Source organism: Paramormyrops kingsleyae, chromosome 17 (assembly GCF_048594095.1).
Source record: "Paramormyrops kingsleyae isolate MSU_618 chromosome 17, PKINGS_0.4, whole genome shotgun sequence".
NCBI lineage: Eukaryota > Metazoa > Chordata > Actinopteri > Osteoglossiformes > Mormyridae > Paramormyrops > Paramormyrops kingsleyae.
In genome coordinates this window covers 13,241,972-13,260,553 of record NC_132813.1, presented here as the reverse complement: position 1 = coordinate 13,260,553, position 18,582 = coordinate 13,241,972, and the positions used below count along the sequence as shown (strand labels likewise).

Below are 18,582 nucleotides of genomic sequence, written 5' to 3'. Positions count from 1 at the left end.
GACTCAGATGATTTTTTTTATCATACTAGCTACTCATGTCATGAGCATTTTCGAATGTAAACAGTTTAGAATGCATAATCATTTTAGAGTTCATAAATGATGTAGAATCTGTGGGTTTGTGATTTATATAATATTTTCCAAAAGCACTGGGTAGAGGGTATGCAGAGTAATTATTATACTGCAGCTATTGGGGCGGAACAGAGGCACATGCTTGTAGAAGCAGAGGTTCACGAGGTCGCACCCTGTGAAGGTGGGGGTTACTACAGGTGTTCCACTGGGTTTGGGCCGGGATTCGGCTCCAGTCAGGCTATGCCGTGCCGTGGGCCGGGCCGGGCCAGAGATAGCGGTCAGACGATTTCCAAACCGCCTTCCTCTTAGCTACTGAATGAAAACTTGAGCCAACCGGGGGGGCGATGGCAGGTGTCAAGCATGCTGGAATGGGGGGGGGTGATCTTTAACAGGCAGCCCGAAAAAGACGTGCTGAAATTCTGATGGCGGGCTGCTGTCAGCGGTTCTGACCGAGACGACCGTCATCTAACCAGCGCACATACAGCTTCCTATAGGGGGCGTCAGGACACCGTGTACAAAATAATTTAAAACAAGTGTCCGACTGCGGTACCTGGAGAGGGTTTTCCATTCTACCCAGCATCTGATGAGCCACCCCTGTTCCTGGTAAATATCTATATAAAATGAATGACGGACATCCATGCAATCTGCCTTATGCAGCTTAAAAATAAACACAATCGACTGTGAAATTCAGTCTGAAGATATTTCAGGACCTAACTATACGCTAAAAGTCTGTCTGCATAAGGAAATGATGCATATTTATCTGCACGATCACGGTAATAACTGCAGGCGTCCCATAGCGCCCCCCCCCCACCCCCCCCCCGACAGGGCTTCGCAGCTCCAAAGTAAATCTGACGCGCTCCTGTTACCCGGCCCGGGGGATGAGTCACATGACGCTGCTGTCAGTAACGGCCGCAGTGCAGTAAAGCTGGAGAAGCAAGGAAGCAGCAGCCGGCCGCAGGGCGGGGAAGACCTGTGACGCGGCGGCGATGAGGAGGCGTTCATTAAGACCTGGCTCCCGTCCCGGGTGGATTATAACGCGCCCCAAACCGACAGCCTGCTAATCTCATTGCTACATGTAAGACGTCTATTAGGCTGCCAAATAAAACACTGCTACAAATGTGTCGGCACATTAATAATTAACACATTTGCAATTACTATGATCACCATCATTATTATTGTTTATCATCATCATCATTATTATTATTATTATTATTATTAATAATAATAATTCTTGCCGTTGTTATTTATATTAGCCGAAAAAACATTGCTGGAAACGTGCGGGCAAATTCATAATTAACATAGTTGCAGTTAATATTATCATAATCATCATCATCTTTAATATTACTATTATCGACCCCTCAGCTCATCCACAGAGCCTCTGCGGTGATGTCGCTCGGGCCCCCGCACTCTCACACCCCAGGACACCATGTCATGACACGACCAGCAGGGACCCCCTCAGCGAACATCTCACAGTGGAATAAGGTCTGAAACGCTCCTCGAGAGAAGTCTGTCCTGGCACAAGTGCCGGTTTAAAAAAATTCATTATTTAAGAGTCAGCTCTCTATTCTGTTATACTCTCTGCGTTGCCATTGTCTCAAATGTATAGAAGGCAGATATATTTTTATCCTTTATTACATACCGAAAAAGTCATTTCTGCATTGGTGCCTCCATCCTTTTCATGCTGAAATGTAGAGTCCATCCACGGAGAGGAATGGAGACATACGTACACATTACACCGGCGGGCCCCGCATGTCGTTCAGCGCACGCTGTTTCTGAAAGACCCTCTCTGCTGCCCTTAACCTACAAAACAGTGTTTCAAAAGCAGATTGATTTCTTTTCCTTACCGGCACGTTCTAAGGGGAGTGCGTGCGAGTGTGTCATGGAAATAAAGAGAGCTGGTGAGGTACCAAAAAGCAGATGTATCAACGCCAGGGACAGACCCAACAGCACAGCCGAGACAGAATAAATGTAATCAGTAATTAGTGATTTAGTAGAAGCTCCCCCCCACCCCCCCACTCTCCCGTTGACACCATTTTTCACTGTTGCCACGTCCCTAGTTGGCAAATTTTGCCCACCAGGAAACAGTAGTGCCCACCCAGTATACCCAAATACCCACTCCAGAACGCCATGCTGGTGAGGCCAATGGTCCATACCGAAAGACTGGGTTCAGAGTTGCTGGTCCCCCGGAACCGGCAGCCGTGTCCTCTGTCTCTCTGCCCAGGAGCCTCTGGCTTCCTGCCAGCTGATTTATCGATCCTGCCCACTGTTGCAGTGGCTTAATTGATTTTTAATACATTTGCCGTGGCATTACGCCAATGTAATAAAGTCTCTTACAGCTCTATAAAGGCAGAGCCCATACAGGGGGCTTCTGTGGATCAGCAAGGTGCAATTCTTAGCAGTTTCTTTGTGAGGCCGGGATGGACAGGGATCTCACCTGCGTGAATGACCAGCGCCATTAGCCGTGACGCCATGGAGACGAGCGGGCCGCTGTGAGAGCTCAGCTTTTATTTCATGCTAACCTCGACTTCCTGCGAACCGCTTCAAAGCAAATCAGACGGCTGCTAATTCTCAAAGTCATTGTTGTTTAAGTGATTTCTTTAATTCAGACAAACACTTGTCTGTCATTAGCTGTCTAATTTAATCTCCCTGATAAGTGCTCAGAATAATAGCATCTGATATTGTGCGTGGAGCTTGCTGCTCTAATGGAAGAGTATGTAGCACTAGAGGTTACGTAAGCGTGATCGGCACCCATCATTGACTTTGTCTGCAGTACAACAGCTACCATGACGTTGATTGAGAATGACAGGATGTAAATAAGGGCACAGCTGTGTTTCTGCAGCACCCCAAGGTCCGTTCAAGGCCCCGGTGACACCAAAACACCCGCGCCGTGCAATACGTGTCACCAGGAAAGCCCTGGAAAGAACGTGCCCCGTCCAGCGTGCCGCGGCGTCACAGACAGGCGTGTTTAGGCGGCTCCCGCGTTCTGTTCTCAACACACTTCAGCGGCAACATTAAGACGTGGTTTTTCCCGTTCGCCAGGCTGGCAGGTTCCTTATTAGGGAGACATGAGGCGGTGGGCTATAAAATTGAATAAACAATGATGTGATCGAGTAGAGGCTGAATTAGAGGAAATAAACAGAGACGCGATCCAGGTCAGTGGAATGCAAAGTGCAGCATGCGGCACACAGCCAATTAAAAACTGTAGTCAAACGCCAGCAGAATGAGAAAAAATTATGTTCTGTTCATGAAAGGAATGATATGTCTGATATTTGGCTCAGTAACACGTCCGTAGTGCAAAGTGTGAGCCCCCGTTCTATGTGTACTGGACAAAGCAGCGAGGCACGGAGATATCAGCCCGTCAGCATTCGGCTATGAATTAGACCGATTAAATTTTCCTCTTTCTGTGGGAATTAAATGGACTGGTAAGAAAATAATTTAGGAGGGAAACAAAAGAATATGTCTGCGTTTGCACAGATAATTGCCATGTGTTCCTGTCGGTGTCTGTTAAATCGAAATCAGCCTCGTTCAGGACCAGGTCTTAATGAAGTTTAAATGGATCTTATTTAAACAAGACTGGTGGATGTTCAGCATGTGAAGCCAGAGTAAGCGGTACTTATCTTATCTGTGTCTGTTTGTCCATTGGTATGAATCAGTAGTGTCATAAAGGACTCCTTTGAAAATGCATGTTAACACGGCTAACGATTAGCATTTCAGTCCCATTCATAATGACTGCAAGACACTGGGCAAATAAGGGGCTATTTTTGAATGTCAGAAGTTACTCTCCTTCACATCAGGCGATCGTGCTCTACTTAAACTCTGTTAAAAAGCCGTCTGGTACTGGGTGGGGCTCTTGTATTACTGTAGTGCTGTTGGTGGTGACTAATACTGCAGCGCTCACACTCACCAGTAGGGGGGCACTCACCTGTCACTCATGGAAGCAATGACTGCACCTGACTGATATGCTCTGTCAGAACAGATCGCAGAAATACACCTCAAGTTTAAACCGATTCCATCACCCCCCACCCCCCAACCCTTCCGCGTAAACCTAGTAAATATCACTGTCAGCCTTCATACATGCAGGATCAATTTTAATTGATTTCATAGACTAATACATTTATTAAAGTGACAGGTGGTTATGCATTAGATTTCGGGGCTTGTGATCGCTGAGACGCCGTCACCCTGGGATCTGGAGTGCCGCTGACCAGCCACGTCTGTTACTGTCCAGGTGACTCTTAAAATGTCATCACGCCGAGGTCAGCGGTAGGCAGGGCGGCTGTGCTGTATGTGAAACATTCATGAGAAATGACACACTGGTGTCATACATATTATATGAACTTGCGACATGCTTCTTTGTGCCTCTCATTTTTATGTATACAATCATTCTAGTGGGAGTCAACACACAAAAAAAAATATTTGGTACAATACTTAAAGCAATTTTGAAATGTAGTAGTTTGTAATGTTTTGTGAAACTATGTTGTTCAGGCATATTTTCACGAAAAAAGCATGTTTGTGGAATTTGCTAGCTGCTGCAGTGCATGATGGGTATGATATTTGGAGGCTACTTAGGATTTCATCATCTGTAACTGCTGCAGCTGGCGTAGGCAGGCCCTAGGTGTGAGTTTGGGAAGGGGGGGCATGGGCCAATTTGCCCCAGGGCCCAGTGTACAGTTGTTCGGCCGCTGGCTGAGATAATTGTAGCACTCTGGGAGACGGGTGTGATGCACGCACTGGATGACGCACTTTTCATTCACCGGTTGGTTATGGGGTACATTCCCATGGGTGACAGGTCGCTTATGAGTTCCTGTCACAGGGCCAGTGTCACTGTTGCATGATGCAGAGCCAGGAACCTTGTCTAGGAACCAGACATGATCGCAGATCACTGAGGTCACCTGCTTCTCGACGATGCAGCTTTGATGGTCTGTCTGGCCCAGGATGCCTAACCAGTTTATGTATTTCAACTGCTACTTAATCAGTTAGTTACTTCGAGAATCAGTGTGTCAGGAAACACCAGAAGAAAACAGCTGTACTCATCGCTGAGTGCAGTTAGGGGCCCCGATTCAGAAGCCCCCACCTGCAGAGCGCCCCCCTGTGGTGGAACCATCAGGACACACTTCGGCTGTGACTTCGTACTGAGCAGTCACTATGCGGAGACGTGAACGGGTGAGGGAGTGAGCGGTTTAAAACAGCCTAGCTAGAACCCGGGCTTGGCCGCTCGTTTAATTACCTCAGTGTGCCTGCAAGATTAATGAGTACAGGCGTAGCGTCGCTCGCTAGATTAATCGGCGCTTAAGTGAGGTCAGTCCTGCACACCTGTAGTGAGCAACTTCACTCGGCATTAAGACATCTGTATGCCTTTGATGATGATGAGGGAGGCTGAGCTCGCTTCTGCCAGAATCCCAGTGCCCGGGGGAACAGGCAAGACGATACGCAGCCATGCGCTGCTGATGGTTCTGATACAGCCCGAATCGGCAGCCCTGTGAATTTTTCGGATAATCAATAGCCCACAGGCGCGGTGTTTTCTTAATGATGGCGGGGGGTGGGGGACACCAGGGCTCCACGCTATTGTTCGGCGTCAGTGTCACATGCCTTAACGGGAGAGAGGCCACATCACGGGCGCTCAGATGGAGGACGGACGGCGACCCACCACTCTTAATAGGCACCTCCGGAGTGCATCTCACGTCAACGCCTACAGCCAATGACGGCTTCCCCACAGGCTCACACCTACATTTCTCTGCAATAGTTTCTAACCCTTCATCATCGGCAACAGAATAAAACGGGAAATAATTAGGAGGCATGATTTATAATTACATTTGAATAGGAGAAATAAAACCATAGCGCAGCATTAGATGAAACATAGGGCACGACTGCGTTTCCGTCGCTGTCCTTGGCTGCCACCCAGTGGCTAATATGGGTAACTGCGACTTAAAGCAAACCTGAATAGAGACGGGGACTCTCAGATTAGACCGTCATGGATGACATGAGCGAGCTATTATTTGTCTTCATTGAAGCATCGCGCATCTCTAATGCTACATGTTAGCCATTGACGCGTAACAAGCACTGTCCTTTAATCGTACATCTTGTTTGTCAGCCTGCAGTTTGTACTCTTTCAGCCTAAATAAAGCGGGGGGCGTTTGCACTGGTGGGGAGAATGAAGGCCCCGGTAGGGGGCGCTGTGCTGCCCGTAACCAGCCTCCATCTTATGCAAAAGCAAATTTCCGCGCTCAGTCACACGGAAGGAAACATCGCTGATGAAAGGCACCAGTGCATGACAAGCCAGCTACAGATTAACACCCCCTCGTGTACTGTTTTAGGAATTTAGGAAGCCAGCAGCAGTAAATCTGGCCAATCCTGGGGGAGCCTGAACGTCCAGTCTGCTGTCTTATGACAGGGTGCGTTTCAGGCCGAAATATCCTGTAACACTGTATTATTTCCCGACTAAAGAGTGAGTCACGTAAAATGATCCTGTTTTCAAGTGCTACGGTTTTCGAGTTATAAGAAAAGCATAAAAATACTGCCATAAAAACATAGAAAACTGGTATAAAAATGAAGGATATGCACTCAATATACTGATGCTGAGTGCGCTTTTAAGAAACATATAAAATATCACCTGGGGCAGTCTGCTGACGAGGTAAATATATGACCCCTGTCCCAGGTGGCTGGATGGATGTAATGGTCCTGCTTTTTTGGTATAGGATGGATATCTGAGTGCGTCGCTGCAGTGATGTCGATCTGAGTGCCTGTATTAATGGCATTGTTACACACTGTAAGTCAGGCTGCCTTGTTCTCTAAAGTGCGTCATTATAATGCTTCAATGTGTAACTGACTCTCTAAGTGCAGAAGGAGCCACTGGATCATAAAAAGACGGCGGGGTCATGGGAAATAAGCAGCCATGTCGGAGCACGTGAGGCGTCCTGCGTGTGTACCAGAAGGGCGGGTATGTGCCAGTGTGCCAGCTGTCACTGTCCCGAGAGCCGCTTGTGGGGACACTTTGGAACAAATGGGCCAGTTGAAGTCCAGCACCATAAGGAGGATCATGGTGCCGGGATGGCAAGCCCCGAGGAGCACTGCTCTGCCTCCAAAATGTCCGACGCCGCTGAGACGGCTGTGGGTGCCGAGGACGAATGGCGGTCACATGTAGGCTGCAAAATATGGGTTTGTTGTGGTTCGAATCCTGCCACTACTGACAGTTTCAGGCTGCTAGCAGAGACACCCAGCTGAGCATGTCACCCTGCCACACTGCACCCATACTGCACATCACACTGCACCAACACTGCAGGTCACCCCTCCACAGTGCATTCATGCTGCACATCACTCCATCACATTGCACCCGTGCTGCATATCACCCGTCCACAGTGCATATATGCTGCATGGCAACCACTCCAAACTGCACCCATGTTGTGCATCACATCGCCACGCTGCACCCATGCTGCATATCACCCTGCTACACTGCACCCAGGCTGCACATCACTCTGCCGCACTGCACCCATGCCGCACATCACACTTCCACACTGCACCATTGTGTGCCATCTCCCATCCCCAGCTATCCATCTCAGCTGCAGTGTTCGAGGCTAGTACACTTCTTTGTGCTTTGTTGTCTTTCTCTTTTTATATAATAAAAGTAATTGATCCACTAAAACGCCTCTTCCTACTATAAAGTAAATTAGAATCAAGCCAAATATCTCGTTCTAATGATGAAAGCCTCGTTCTTCAATTGTAATCTCATTCAACTGTTTATTTTAAACTTCAATGGCCCCTTTTTAATATAATATGTATTGTGGCATTTTCTCAAAAGTAATAATCATAATAAACCAAAATCCGACACAGTGTGCAGATTTCCCTGCTCAAACACATCGTAATCGGCTAATTACCAGGTTTAGTAGGTGTGTTTGAACAAGGAAATCTGCAAACTCTTTTGGTTTTTGTCCCTCCGAGACTGAATTTGGGGAACCTCGCTGTAGTACTCGGTGACAGATGACCCCCACGTCCCCAGCGGCGGCATTTATCACTACTCAAACCACACATTTGTGTGGAGCCCATAAGTTTTGGATCCCCCTGTTGGCCACAAACAGTCACTACACGAAACATTAAATAAGCATTCCTTATTCAGGAGATGTTCTGATATCCAGCTAGCTAGCCACAATCTTCTGACTCTGCTCACTAGCTGATTATTTAGTCTTAAAGGAGAGGGGCTCAGAAACACCAAACAATCCTGCATGCCCCCCACCATGGTGTTAGAGACCTGGGAGGGAGCGAAAATGTGGACTGTCCGTGGGTCCCTGGGGACCGGGTTGGGAAACACTGGTGCAGGTGATGAGACGGACTTTCACAGGTGCAGATGACAGACAGGAAACTTACCTGTAGTCTCAGCTTGTTCCACAGACGTTCTCCATCATCTACACAAAGAAATCACCCTCTAAGTGATGTGTTAATCTCTGGAATGTGTTCAGGGATAAAAGAAACCAAACAAAGGATGAGAAATACCCAAATATTACCACTCATAGGCATGGCTACCTTTTCATGCACCCTGAGTGTGGGAGGAAGCCATTTTTAACTTGTCCAGTGCGGGGACAGCCATATCCTCATGGCTTGCACGCAGAGCTTTCACACAGATATATCCCTGTTCTCATTTGGTCCGTAAATAAGTTAAATGACATGCTTTCCACAGAAGTGTGCAGTAATTTCTGTCATGTTCCCTTGTGAGAATGAACTGGGCTCTCTGACTGGTGAATTATCATGACATATCTTACAGTACTTTGCGCCACTGTGTCGGACCCACAGGCTCACCCCCCCCCCAAACCCCCCCCACCGTGGCGTAGCCCAGCGGGCTCCCCCGCACCTCCATGCTCACCTGAGCTGTTCTGAGATGCGGAGTGTGAGGCCGAGATCCGCCATATCACAGCAGCCGCCTGCTTGTTATTCCCGACCCGACTGACTTTTCACAAGCTTCAGATACGGAAGCTAAATTCTTGAATGCGTGCGCCGTTGCATTTTAGGCTGGTTGAAGCCCATCGTTATAAGCTGCTCATCCCATTTGCCCTGGTCCTGAATATAAGGCACATATAGGCATAGCAAAGACTTTCCCAGCCGTCATTTATTGGTCTATAGACTCTGTGAAGATCTTTGAGCTACAAGCTCCATCCATCAGTTTCGGTAAAAGTGGTGTTGATCCAGGAGCACCATATCCTTGGCTGTCTCTCAGCACGATGCCGCGTGCCATGAAATTCATGCTGCACTCCTGCTTTGTAATGGCCTGTGAGCTCATGGGAGTTTTACCTTCACAACAATGTCCTGAGGGCATAACGTTAAATGATTGGTTCAGAGAGATAACCAATCAGATTGTGGAGGAGGCGGGTCCAAGCCATCAGATGTCTTTGTCATATTTTCTATTCTGCCCTCAGAATACTTTGTGTAAGTAAAACTCCCGCGAATGGCCTGTGAGCCTCAGCATAGCGCACCTCCCTTGTAAAGCCAAATGATCTCCACCTGCTGGTGAGCACAGGGTCAGTCCTATTAACACCGTAATCCTCTTATGCACGCACAATGGCTCACAAGTCCCTGGCAAGACTTATTATTTAAGTATCCAAATACAGGGAAAATATCTGCAAAAGTGCACCTGATTTTGTATGTTTAACCGGCTAATCCGTTTCCAACAGTATTTTTATTCATTGTCAGCATCAAGACGTTGTCTTTGCATTTCTGCATAAAGAATATTAGATATTTCAGCAGAAAGTGAAAGCTAATCTTCTAAAAAAGAAATCAAAACAAATGTGCATTAGGAAGAGGCTGTTATCAGTCAGTAACTTTTTGGTTTTACTGTTTTTCTGAGATAGGGGATGGAATACGAACGGCCAAACAAGCTCCGTGCTATCGCTCCATTTCGCCCAAATTGAACCATAAATCACAACTGGCTTATAAAACCAGATGGACGGTGCTGCTAGCTGAGGACACATCCTGGCAGGATAGCCTTCATTTTAATATGTAACCTGCATCCCCCGGAAAATGGGAGCGAAATGTGCAGAAATCAACGCCCACGGCCCTCCGCATATCTGCCGAAAATCAGCCTGCCCACGTTCCTGCCTCCGCCAGACAGCCAGTGGGTTTCAGCTGCAAGTGAGACGCCCAAAAGTTATGTTCCAAAGTGACCGAGGCATTTGTCCTTCATGGTGGGTGAGGCTGGAGGCATGAAGACGGCCTGGGGTCGTCTGAGGAGCTTCTCGGATCACTGTAACTCCCACGTTTCCTGCTCCTCCACTGGCATGTTTACCAAAGCTGCCAATTCACACATTTGCACCAGGTTACCCTCAGAAATTATGGGCAATTTGTGCTGCCCTTGTTTCCCTGTTCTCACAGGTCCCAGACCTGTTTGTCCTGCCAGAATAAGTTAGGTTTCAGTGAAGAGACGCCTGTAAAGTAGGGTGATTGAGTGTCATGTCACATGACCTGGCCACCTGACCTAAACACAGTAGAACACAGTGGTTTGGGAGGGGTCTGATCAGGAATGAAGGAAAAGCAGCCAATGAGTGCTTAGTATACTGTATGTGGGACCTCCTCCAGGACAGCGGGAGAAGCATCCCAGGAGGCCACCTCATGAGACTAGCATAGAGGAGACGGTAGGGTCAGCCAGTCCCTGGAGCAATTAAGGGCCTTGATCAAGGACCCAATGGTGGGATCACTCCTCAGACCCAGGGATTTGAACTGGCAACCTTCTGAGTCCCAACTCACAGAGCTGCCCTCCCCAGTAAATGATATTTTAAAATACTTTTTAAGCCAGTGTATAGTTCCATATATGTTATTACATAGTTTTGATGTCCTTATATTTATTCTAAAATGTAGAGAATAGTACAAATAAACCTCTCTATTGGTGGGCGTATCCACACTTTTGACTGGTACTTTCTGTCCTGCATTCCGGTGCTCTGTATCACTGTAGAACGTCTTTGATTCTATGCTCCATCTCCGGGCAGGGTGACCTGCCCCTTCCCCCGTCTTTGGAAGTCAGCCTGTGAGCATCACAGATGACGTCAGCCATCTGGCGAGGGCCTTGAACGGCCATCCGCGCTGCAAATGCACCAGTACTTAGACACTTAAGTGTGGCACCACTGACTGAAGCCAGCACTCTTCCGCTGTTATGGTGACGTAGATGGGAAATGACCAGGAAACCTTCTCACTTAGATATGCTCAGCTATACTTCTTAGACTAAAAGCATTATTACCGTCTATTTCTGTTGCATTTTGCATGTCTTTTTCACTCATTTCATTAGATGCATTTCAGGATAATTCTCACATTACATGTATTAACCTCTTGAACTGCATATTTAACACTGAGTATTAAAAAGCCGACATATGCGATTTAAACACAAAATAAAATCAATTAGTTTCTTGATATTTTTGTCGTAATGTGTGTGAATGGTGCCCTGCAATGGGTTGGCACCCCATCCTGGGTTATTCCCTGGCTTACGACCATAGCTTCTGGGATAGGCTCCAGAGCCCCGGTACCCTGCATAGGACAAGCAGATATGGAAAATGGATATTTGGATATTTTTATTATGCCTGCCTGCTTTGTAATAGGATATTTTACACAGTAGGACTGCTCCTGAATGTTATATTCATTTTAAAACCTTAAAGATGTTTTACTGCCCTGTTGTTCTTGAATGAGGTTATTGCTGTCTGACAGCAGTTTATCAGCATGATGATCACCTCGTGCAGCTTTCTCTGGAGTGTAACACTGAAGCGCCCCCAAGAGGAGGTCACAGGCATCACCGTGCGCGTCACCATGACTGCTAACACACCCTTGCAGTGTTAAATACGCAATCAGAAGTCAGAGATCGTTAACAGATGGAGATGCGGATAAATATTTGAAATGGCACGCATCGCGTTGTTCACACGGGACAGTGCTGTTAATTTCAGCCACTTGTTAGCATGTTTTAAATTACCACCCCAAATCCCATCAGAAACACGCAGTTTTACACCAAGCATCAATGAAGGGTCTTTAAAGGAAACAGCTGCTGCTTTTCTTCTTCTCCACTGGGAGGCAGTATGACTCTTCCAAAAACCTCTGTTGTACTGGGATCATTTTTATTTTTGTTTTACACACCCACACAGAAGAAATCCGAAGTGTTTGACTAACTTATTTAGCTCAATAAACCAGTAACCCAGTAATAGTGTTTTTTAAATTGAAACATACAGTTGGTTTTATCAGTCTGTCTCTCTGCAGTGAATGTGGTCATTAACGAGGCCGTCAAATAGAAAGGAGTGATTTATCTTGCGTTGAATCTATCATGTGAGATGCGGACCATTAAGGCATCACTTATACAAACAGATATAAGATAGCAATCAATTCGTAAAATGACGCAGAGTCCAAGCTGAATAACAAAGTATTAAACATCCCCTGATGAGAACTTGACACGTACAGAAATACGGTTAAATGGATCCTCTCGTCCTTGCCGCTCCGTGGATTCCCGAAGGCATCGCTTCATCGTTCGCAACCGCAGTAACTCATTCATTCAAAAGCAGGGAATGATTCCCTCAAACAGGCATTCAGATGCGGATCGTTCTCTATTCACACACACCGGCGTATCTCCACACACAGCGTTTCGGCAGTGACAGCTTCGTGGTTCATGGCCACCTGTATGGAGTTCGCCAATCCTGCAGTTTCCTGATCTACCCGGGAACTCCGATATGCAAACCACAAGTACCCTTCAGCGCTAAGGAGAGCTAATGGCTTTGTACTGCAAGCCACTTTAAACATTACGGGCTAATATTGCACGTCACTCATTGTAAATGTTATCAGTGTGTTTTCACTGCTGCCCATTGTTGACGCACTGACTCTATTACATATTTTTTTGAGTCGCTCTGGCTGAGAGCGTCTGCTAAGTGAATAAAATCATTCTCAATAGCCACTTATACAGTTAGGGCTCTGGAGATCCAGATAAGCTGAGCGCGGACGCTGGGAGACAGACGGGGCCGTCGCTCAAGCCCACCAGGGCCACCGGCCGGCTCCTCTCCTCCGTCTCGTAGAAGGGACAGGCCCGGAGGTGCTCCGCCATGGAGGGCATGTCATCGAAGCGCCACTGCTGCACGGCGCTGAAGGAGCTGCTGAACTGCCACACCTGCAGGGGGGCAGAATCGGGCCAGCGGCAGTGAGCTGAAATATCCAGATCGCGACAGAGGACAGGAGGTGGTGCCTTACATGTGGTCCCGCCTACACAAGCCATGTATGGAAATAAATGGGTGTGGCTACTTATATCTCCATAATGAGGAGGGCAGGGTCACCATGGATGTACGTATATATATAGCATCTGTTAGGCAGACGGCAGTCAGAAATATTATTTGTTGCTGGTCTTATATTTTGCATTAGACCATTTAATATGTTCTTCTCATTAATAACATCCACGAGTCAACAAATAAATCACGAAGGCAGCATTAGCAGCAGGGTGGTAATTAGTTGTAACCTACTTGCGGTCCCTAAACAAACCCTTACTGAGCAGCGTGCTGTGAGCTCCTGCGTAGCATTAACACGTTCCTAACATCACCCTGCAGAGAGCCGATGTCTCCGGACGCACGGATCTCAGAGCCGGCGGGGCCACCCGGGCGACTTTCGGAGCATAATTAAGAATGCAATGATGAACAGTAACGAAAAATTACCGACTTAATTTCATGCAAATCGATAAAACGTAATAAAATCCATTTTAATTAATAAAAGCCTAAATTATATCCATGTTTATTATTTTAGTGGTCTCGAATGGATGATCTTGGTTGTTTTTAGCTATTCTGCACGCCTGTGCTGGGTCAGTTTGAGTGTGTGTATTTCGGTGTGTGCGTGTTCATGGTGCATGGAGATGTGTGTGGTGTGTCTGAGTTGGGTATCTGAGTTCAGATATGATTTGTGGCCCATGCCCAGACCCGATCGACATGGCTGTTTTTGACCGGCATTGGGGCAGGCAAGCCACTGTAAAACGTGACTACTAGTGCAAGCCTGATTCTCAGGGGTGGTCCGCATGCTGTTTGTGAACACCACCAGGGGTAGAGGTGATGGCACGGTTACTCAGAGGGCCAGCCAGAATGACCCGGATGCCTGAGCGACAGCAGGGAGGCCCACACTCAGCATCCGTTTATTTATAGTAATAATACTGCTGATGCACAGTGCAGGCACTGGAAAAATCCACTGGAAAACTTGGGAGATGCACAGTCTCATATGGACTGGCTGTACTGTGCGTGGTACCGCATTAGACAGATTGTACTATGTGTGGTACTGCATTAGATAGACTGTGCTGTGCATGGTACTATGCTAGATACTCTGTGCTATGTGTGGTTCTGCATTAGACTGTGCTGTGCATGGTACTGTGTTAGTCTGTGCTGTGTGTGGTACTGCATTAGACACTCCGTGCTATGCATGGTACTGCGTTAGTCTGTGCTGTGTGTGGTACTGTATTAGTCTGTGCTGTGTGTGGTACTGCATTAGACACTCCGTGCTATGCATGGTACTGCGTTAGTCTGTGCTGTGTGTGGTACTGTATTAGACTGTGCTGTGTGTTACTATGTTAGAGCTCACCTTTACTCTGTTCCTCCAGCTGGACTTCCCATCAGGGTCAGTCTCCCGCTCCCACCTCAGAGAAACCATTCCCCTGTCCTGTAGCAGTGTGGCACATACGTCCCTCATTAACCGGGACACCTGGGACAGCTGGGACAGGCTGAAACTGTCCAGGTAGCTGGCGACGCTCTGTAGCACCTCCAACGGGAGCTTGCTGAGGCCGTCCGGGCCGCGGGCCCCCCCCCCGAGCAGCTCCGCCGGCACCTGCGGCCTGACTGTGAAGGTGCCAGAGTCCCCATCATAGGTGACGGTGGCCCTGTGAGTGGATGGCTGGAACCGGGTCTGTCTGTAGGTGCAGCCGAGGTAGGCCAGCGGGCAGCGCTGCTGGAACCATCCATCCAGCACCGAGCACAAGTCTGAGTGGACATTACGGAAGTGCCAGGCGAACTCATCTCTCCGGAAGGTATGGCCGCACAGGAAGGTGAAGATGGAGCTGGCCTTGTTGTACCTCCTGGTGACGGACTCCGCCTGAATCTGGACATGCAGGCCCAGCGTCCGGCCGGCTGTGATGTCAGCTAGGGTAGCCCCTGCCCTGAACGGTGCTGAAGCAAAGTCGTAGGTCTGGGTCCCGATGTCCACAAAGAGGCCATCCGTGGTCACCGTCTCGCTGATGGGATGTCCCCTCAACTCCTGTTCCAAGGAGCAGACCAGCATGGCCTTGACCTCATCGCACTTCGGGATATCCTCCACGGACACTTCAAGGTCAAATGTGTCAGTCTCTTTGGTTGACCGCTTCATCCGAAGGGAAGAATTCTTGAGGAAGCTGCGCTTCGCCCTATAGCTGGACGGAACACTGTAGCTATGCACCGTCTCCACTTCGATGGGCTCCAGTGCTCCATAAACGAAGTCCCTCTCCCTGGGAGTGCAGGCCTCCAGCTGCCCGAAGTGGATCAGCATGCTCCCATGGTGCACCAGGTACATGTTGTACTCTGCGATATTCACCTCCTTCCCCAGCCTTTCCAGAACCCCGTCCTGCCAGGGGGCCAGGCCTGTGGCGCCTGCACTCCCGTTTCTTGGGGTGCTTTCGGCACCTTCTGCCAGTTGCCTTGTATTCCGTTCTGCTTTTTCTTGGTTCCCATTCCCCGCTGCCAGGCTGCTCGCCTGCTCCTGGGGCTCCCACTGGCACCCTCGCAGCTCCTTGCTGAAAATGCTCTCCCAGGCTCTGTAGTTATCAATCCCGGCCACCTCGCGACTCTTAGCCAGGGCGTCACGTTCCTCTTGGGTCAGCTCCTGCACCTCTGGGGCATCCTTGCTGATGTCCAGAAGCTCCCCTTCAAGCTCAGAGGACCCTCCATCCCTGATGGGACCCCTGCTTGCTGCCTTCTGTGCCTCCTCTGTGACCATCTCAGCCGGTTGCATCAGCTCAGGGAAGAGGGCGTCCAACTTCAGGTTGCTGAACAGCAGCCTCTGGTCCCTTAGGGCCACCGCCAGGTCCAGGGGCTCTCCAGACCCGCAGTCTGCGACAACGCTCCGGCAGAATGCGGCATCCGCTTCGGTGGCAGGCCAGCGGTTCCAGTCCAGCGAGCAGGTCACCAGACTTGCCGGACAAGCCTGGAGGTGGCGGGCGAGCCGGCAGCGAGGCAGGGTGAAGGGGCAGCCATAGTCGGCGTTCAGGCAGGGCACTGTCTCGCGGGGGCACAGCATCCGGTGCTCCTCCTCCTTGCAGCGGTGGAAGATGGCGCCACAGAGCAGTTGGCAGCTGATGGTGGCACAGGAGACAGGGGGCGCCGGTGGGACCCGGCACTGCACCCTGAAGCACGCCCGGCAGTGCTCATGTTGGCCAGCCGTGGGCTCCTTATTCTGGCCCTCGGAGAGAAGTCAGGAATTACAGTAAACCTCCCTGGTCCCGGAGGGAAAAAAGTGGACTATCTAACAGGTAGCTGGGAGGGAGCAAAAATGTGAACTGTCTGACAGGGAGCTGGGAGGGAGCAAAAATGTGAACTGTCTGACAGGGAGCTGGGAGGGAACAAAAATGCGAACTGTCTGACAGGGAGCTGGGAGGGAGCAAAATTGTGGACTGTCTGACAGGGAGCTGGGAGGGAGCAAAATTGTGAACTGTCTGACAGGGTCCCCCTGTGGGTCCCCAAGGACCGGAATGGGAAACACTACTGTAAACTGAAGGTAGCACCTGCAGCCCGGTGTCAAATTAAAGATCTGAACCACAGAATCACTCTGGGCTCAAATCCTGGGAAGGATGCTGCTATTATACTCTTAAGCGATGTGGTTAACCTCGGTTACAGCGGTTAACTGCAATGTGACAGTGCTGCATTGGACAAACATGCATAGCAGAGTAGTTATTGACCAACTGCAACAACCAGAGTAGATGTGCTAAATCTTTAGGAACAATTACAGTATTTCATTGCTGCCCGATGAAAACCACGTAAGTCCACATTTTGACGATTGTGACTTTTTTACTATAGATGGAATAGAGTGAGATTAGTTGTAGTCACTTATTATCTTACTGACAACAGTCCAAGTAGATGCACTTAAAATATTAAACCATTCTCTGACAGCTGTGTCAAGATAGGTTTATATTTGTGGTACTACAGATGTCTGATTACATTGTTTTAGGTTTATTTTGTTAAACAGTTTTGGAGAAAATGTGTCTTTTCACCCTCCTGGAATAATGCAGTTACGTGTTTTTCATTGGACGATGTTTCCATGTCACAAACCAGACTCTTACCATTTGTCCGTTCAGATTCTGTGGGTCTTCAGATCCTAAACAAGAATGTTAATACTTTTAAGAAAAGCACTGCAACAAAAGCACTACAAATTTCCTGGCAGAGATTTCCTTCGGTGAAGAGGCACGAGGACCAGCAGACTCGGCTGAAATAAACGCAGTGCACTTCCCGCCTGCCTGACTGGTGCCCCGACACTGGAGATTCTGCCGTTATCGTTACTGACTGACAGCCAGCAGCACCGTCCCTCTGCTAATGGAACAATAACCCTTAACGCGGCATTCAGCTCTGCATGTTAATTTGAAAATAAAAGCACAAACTGCTAATAAGCAACACTAAGCCTTTTTGTTCAATCGCCAAGGGCAGTCTAAACAATTACAAGGCAACAACTGTCACAAATAGGAAATAAAACATTAAGTTAGAATGACGTTCCAGTAACTTTCATAACGTCAGCCCCCAGGTCAATTTTTGCTACCCTGTTATCCATGTTAGAGGCTGGTGACTTTCTTTTTTTTTATTTATATATCTTGTATATATTTTCCCTGTATAAAAATCGCTCATTGTAGCTACTTACTGATGTTGGTCCTGCGGCACTCTGAGACTTTTACGTCTGTCCCTTTGTGAGGCATGCAGACATTCGGCGCGTGCAGGCCGCCTCGAAATAGACATGACAGCTGATAGAACAAACGCAACCCGGGTCAGGGTCCTGTACACGTGACTCGTTTCACACTGCACATTCGGAGCCGAACGTAAGATGGCACACGTGCGGCCGCTGCTTTTGTGTCACTCATCAGGGTGTCGTGGTGGTCCACCCTCTCAAGGTCGGTCAAGAAGTCAAATGTTCATGGTAACCAGAGGTGGACATTTCAGACCCAGAAAGTAAAAATCCAAGCCAGGATTTTGTTTCAACCAATCAGTTGGGCATAAAAAGTCACAGTCACTGAGTGCTCAGCTGGCTGGTTGAAACAAAATCTTGGTCTGGATTTTTAGTTTCTGGACCTGAAATGTCCACCTCTGATGGTAACACTGCCCCCAGAGAACCTCCTTTGTTTTCCTCGTTGTTTCAAATTTGTTCAGCAGGTGGCAGTGCAAATCCTTTAAAAGGGCTAGAATCTGTTAGGGTCAAAATAATCCTTAAAAAACAAAAAAAAAATAGATGATACTGAGGACCCAACTAATAAAGTCTGTTAAACTCATCTACAGTTGTATGAATAGATGTTTTCCCCACTGCCAGGTCCCCACATGCATA

General features: G+C 48.3%; 1 protein-coding gene across 1 annotated transcript; it reads right to left on the bottom strand.

The window, feature by feature from the left end:
* Positions 1-12,123: 12,123 nt before the first annotated feature.
* On the bottom strand, positions 12,124-17,984 carry LOC111841497 (F-box only protein 40-like). Its single transcript, XM_023807273.2, has 4 exons — positions 17,908-17,984; positions 17,339-17,373; positions 14,617-16,461; positions 12,124-13,174 (listed from the first exon to the last, which is right to left on the bottom strand). The coding sequence occupies exons 1-4, from the start codon at positions 17,960-17,962 to the stop codon at positions 12,974-12,976; spliced, it is 2,136 nt and encodes a 711-aa protein (XP_023663041.2). The 5' UTR covers positions 17,963-17,984; the 3' UTR covers positions 12,124-12,973.
* Positions 17,985-18,582: the final 598 nt, after the last annotated feature.

Coding starts and splice junctions, on each gene's coding strand:
- LOC111841497 (XM_023807273.2), bottom strand. CDS start 17,962: ATGCCTCACAAAGGGACAGACGTAAAAGTCTCAGAGTGCCGCAGGACC. Junction 16,462..17,338: donor AGAATCTGAACGGACAAATG/GTAAGAGTCTGG, acceptor CTTCTCTCCGAG/GGCCAGAATAAGGAGCCCAC. Junction 13,175..14,616: donor GCTGGAGGAACAGAGTAAAG/GTGAGCTCTAAC, acceptor GCCCCCCTGCAG/GTGTGGCAGTTCAGCAGCTC.